Source organism: Aplysia californica, unplaced genomic scaffold (genome assembly GCF_000002075.1).
Source record: "Aplysia californica isolate F4 #8 unplaced genomic scaffold, AplCal3.0 scaffold00245, whole genome shotgun sequence".
Lineage (NCBI taxonomy): Eukaryota > Metazoa > Mollusca > Gastropoda > Aplysiida > Aplysiidae > Aplysia > Aplysia californica.
Genome location: NW_004797515.1, coordinates 676,423 through 679,939, shown reverse-complemented (window position 1 = coordinate 679,939; position 3,517 = coordinate 676,423). Strand labels below are relative to the sequence as shown.

The 3,517-nt window shown below is 38.8% G+C and overlaps 1 protein-coding gene across 1 annotated transcript in view; it reads left to right on the top strand.

Annotated features, from left to right (window-relative positions):
* Positions 1-3,111: 3,111 nt before the first annotated feature.
* LOC101855499 (solute carrier family 22 member 6-A) overlaps positions 3,112-3,517 on the top strand; it is a gene marked incomplete at its 5' end in the record, with an annotated part of 17,629 nt that continues 17,223 nt past the window's right edge. Inside the window, 1 exon segment of the mRNA XM_035970276.1 lies at positions 3,112-3,211. Coding sequence (XP_035826169.1) covers positions 3,112-3,211 — 100 coding nt within the window.

Sequence of the window (3,517 nt, the reverse complement as noted above, 5' to 3'; positions counted from 1 at the left end):
TATATATATATATATATTATTTCTGCTCTCTTTCTCTCTGCCTTTCTGTTTATATGTATGTATGTCTATCTGTCTGTTTGTGTGTCTGTTTATCTGTCTGGCTGTCTGGTTGTCTCTCTATCTGTCTGTCTGTCTGCCTGTCTCTCTCTTCCCCCGGGGCAGTGCCACTGACTGTGGTGTCTTTAGGCCATTCCCAAAGGAGGGACATTTCTCGTTCAAGCACAGTAGAATTGTAAATGGGCTGATTCATCATGTCACGCTCATAACTGTGCCTGATCTAGAACAGGGAACTGCTCCTTTTTCTTTTCTCTTCCTTACTATTGTCATTTCCTCTACTTCTTTTGTATGCTTGTCACACTCTTGTGACCTGCTATTTCCCGGGTGCCTCGATAGTCGAAGTAGACTTTGTGCTGTTGAAACAAGAGAGGTGAGCAGAATAAGTCTGATTTCTTGTAAATACTTCTCTGTTGACACCCACCCCTTGGCGCTCATATGACCTTTTGCAGTTGCGAGCGCCGTAAAACCCTCTTCTAAAACTAAACTCTCTCTCTCTCTCTCTCTCTCTCTCTCTCTCTCTCTCTCTCTCTCTCTCTCTCTCTCTCTCTCTCTCTTTCTCTCTGCTGCAACGTACACACAGGTTATTCTTTTGCTCATACCATTCCCTGTCGGCTTTATGTACTCTCTGGGCCTAGTTCAGAAATGTTACAGTGCTGTCAGAAATTTCAGGATAATATGTTTTCTGTCGAAACTTGACCGTTTACTAGCTCCTTTTTATTCACTGGCTTTATTCTGCAAAATCTTTTCTCTCCACTTTCATCAGCTTATCTTAACTACTGTAGTCATATTCCATGGGATATTGTCTTACAATAGAGATTTTTTTTTCTTTTTGGGGGGATTGGGGGGGGGGGGGAGTTAATGGGCAATACCCAGCGGCGTCCAAATAAAAATTGAAAATGTAATAACCTAATAATGGTGTTAAAGCCTCATAGTCATACTGCCCACTCATGCGGCCTACCAATTTAAAGCTAAATACATTCTGCATCATGTGATACATTAATAATTCATCTATGTTTGGAGACACAAATATGGTCACTCAAAATTGACTTTTTAAAAATCAAGTTTGACAAAACTATACAAAATCAAAGAAAAGCAAAATTGCCTTCGCGCGTGTATAGAGGAGTGTCAATATTGATAAAATGGACATGCATTGAATGGATAAGTTTGTCTCATCAATAAACAATATTTCGTTACGATATTTTATTACGATAGGTTAAAACAAATAGAAAACAGAGCAATCCCAAATACCACGCAAACCATGGACTTAATAATAAAATTAAAATGTCCTCATTGTTATTTTTTTAGGAGTAGGAGCCATTGGTTTTGTTAAGTGCACGAACCCTTTAGGCATCGACTCTATTAAATTTTGGACATACTTATCTGTCATTTCATCCCAAATACCACAAAGAGTTGCAAACAAAGAGTCTGAAGTGGGAGCAAAGTCGTTTTTCTTCAGTTGTTGTTTCATGGGACTTCACAGACATGGAAGATTCATATCGGTGGCTATTATTATTGGTGACCACTCCAACGTTGATTTGATTTGGTTTTCCAAGATTTGTCTAGTGGCATGGGCCCTGTGAGAAAGCGCTTTTCTGCATATGGGGATGTCAATTCGAATGACACCATGACGAAGATAAAGGCAAGACATGACGTTCCAGCACTTGCACAATGTAATCGACTAAACCAAGCCATCCGGTGATTCTCACGAAGGCGGTTTTGTTCATTCCACTCCAGACCGTCAAAACCATAGCAGTTTCGTGGCCTCTATTCCTCACTGACAGATGATTATGTCCTACATTTAAATACCATAGTCCATGGGCAAAAAGGGTTTCGTGCTCTTCTAAACAGAAACAAACAAAATAATACTAAAGAGCACATGTTATGTTAAGTCCTGGTTTTGCGGGGTATTTGTAATTGCCCTGTTTTCCAATCTGTTTGAAAATATCACTGGAAGATGCTGTTCATTGAAGAGACAACTATATTCTCTTTTCATTTGATATTTAATACATTGTCATTCCACCAATGTCGATGCACTTCAATATACGCGTGCACACACTTTTACATTTCTTTGATTTCGCACAATTTTGTCCAGCCTGATTTTTAAGGTCAGTTTCGAAAGACCATATCTCGGGTGTCTCTTACCAAAGATGAAATATCAATCTATCAGATGATGCAGAATTTATTAAACTTTAAGTTAATATGCTGTGTGAGTAGGTGGTGCTTGGCTATAATTAAATGATTGGGTGATTACATTTTTAAGCTTCTTGCGGACTTCTGTATGTAACAAATTTGTATTGGCATTTCTAATTTGTATAATCGTCATACAAATGTAGGGATCTCTTGGGATAAACAGAAATAAAAGTCCTAAAGATTTACCCCGGTGCATTTAATTGTAAAATATCTTTAATGAAATATGAAAATTATGGTACATCAACTTGATCATATTAAACAGTAGCAATAAACGTCCACTGCGGTTTTGATGTAGCTCTCTTTTTTTTTTAATTTAAACAAGAAAATTGTCCACTCCCGTATTTGTTATACCAAGGAAAGGTTTAATGAAATACCGTTGGCAGCATTCATATTATTGCGTGCTTGGTGTTACAATGTATTTTTGAGGAGTGTTAGGTGCAATTACTGAGGGGGGGACGGCGGGGGGCTAAAGGATATTTAGAAAGGAATCAGTTTTTATCAATACTGGAGACGATATTCGCAGAAATTGATAGCTCCCATGGATTGTCGAGGGTCTAAAGTGAACCATCTTCTAGAGTACAATCTTTTGTTTGTTACTGTTATCACGCTATTTCAACAACCCTCCATATCAAAACCTCTCCCATTCATTGCATACCTACAAAACCAATTATTCTATAATTGTCATGAGAGGGATAGTCATTAACAGTTAATATCATGCTGGGAAGTGGAGTGGACTAACCCTTTTTCGAATCCCCTATGGGGCGTTCTTAAGCTTTTTTTTAGGTGGAGGGTGTTTCCTTTTTTAGTAAGAAGGGAGGTAACCGCTCGTAAGCAATGATCTAAACTGAAATTTACTCGTCACAGTGGAACTTTGTCTGTGAAAATCGAACTGGCTTCACTGAGTTCGTACAAACCGTTATGATGATAGGGCAAGGCGTCGGTGCAGTTTTGTCCACATCTGTGGGTAAGTTTCTCAGTAAAGCAATTCCAACTACCTCAGTCATCGCTACCATCATCATCATCATCATCATCATCATCATCATCATCATCATAATCATCATCGTAAACAGCCTTGACCTTGACCATCAATGATTTATTTATGGAGGCACCAGCCATCCATGTCCAGGTGCTGTTTTAGCCTCTTTTTCCTGTATGCGGATTAATAATATCTTTTTGCCAATTAATTGTTTCTGCTTCTATGTACCCCATATCTATGGTTCTCAACATGGAAATCGCCTATAATTCGCTGTAATCCCCCCCCCCTCCCCCT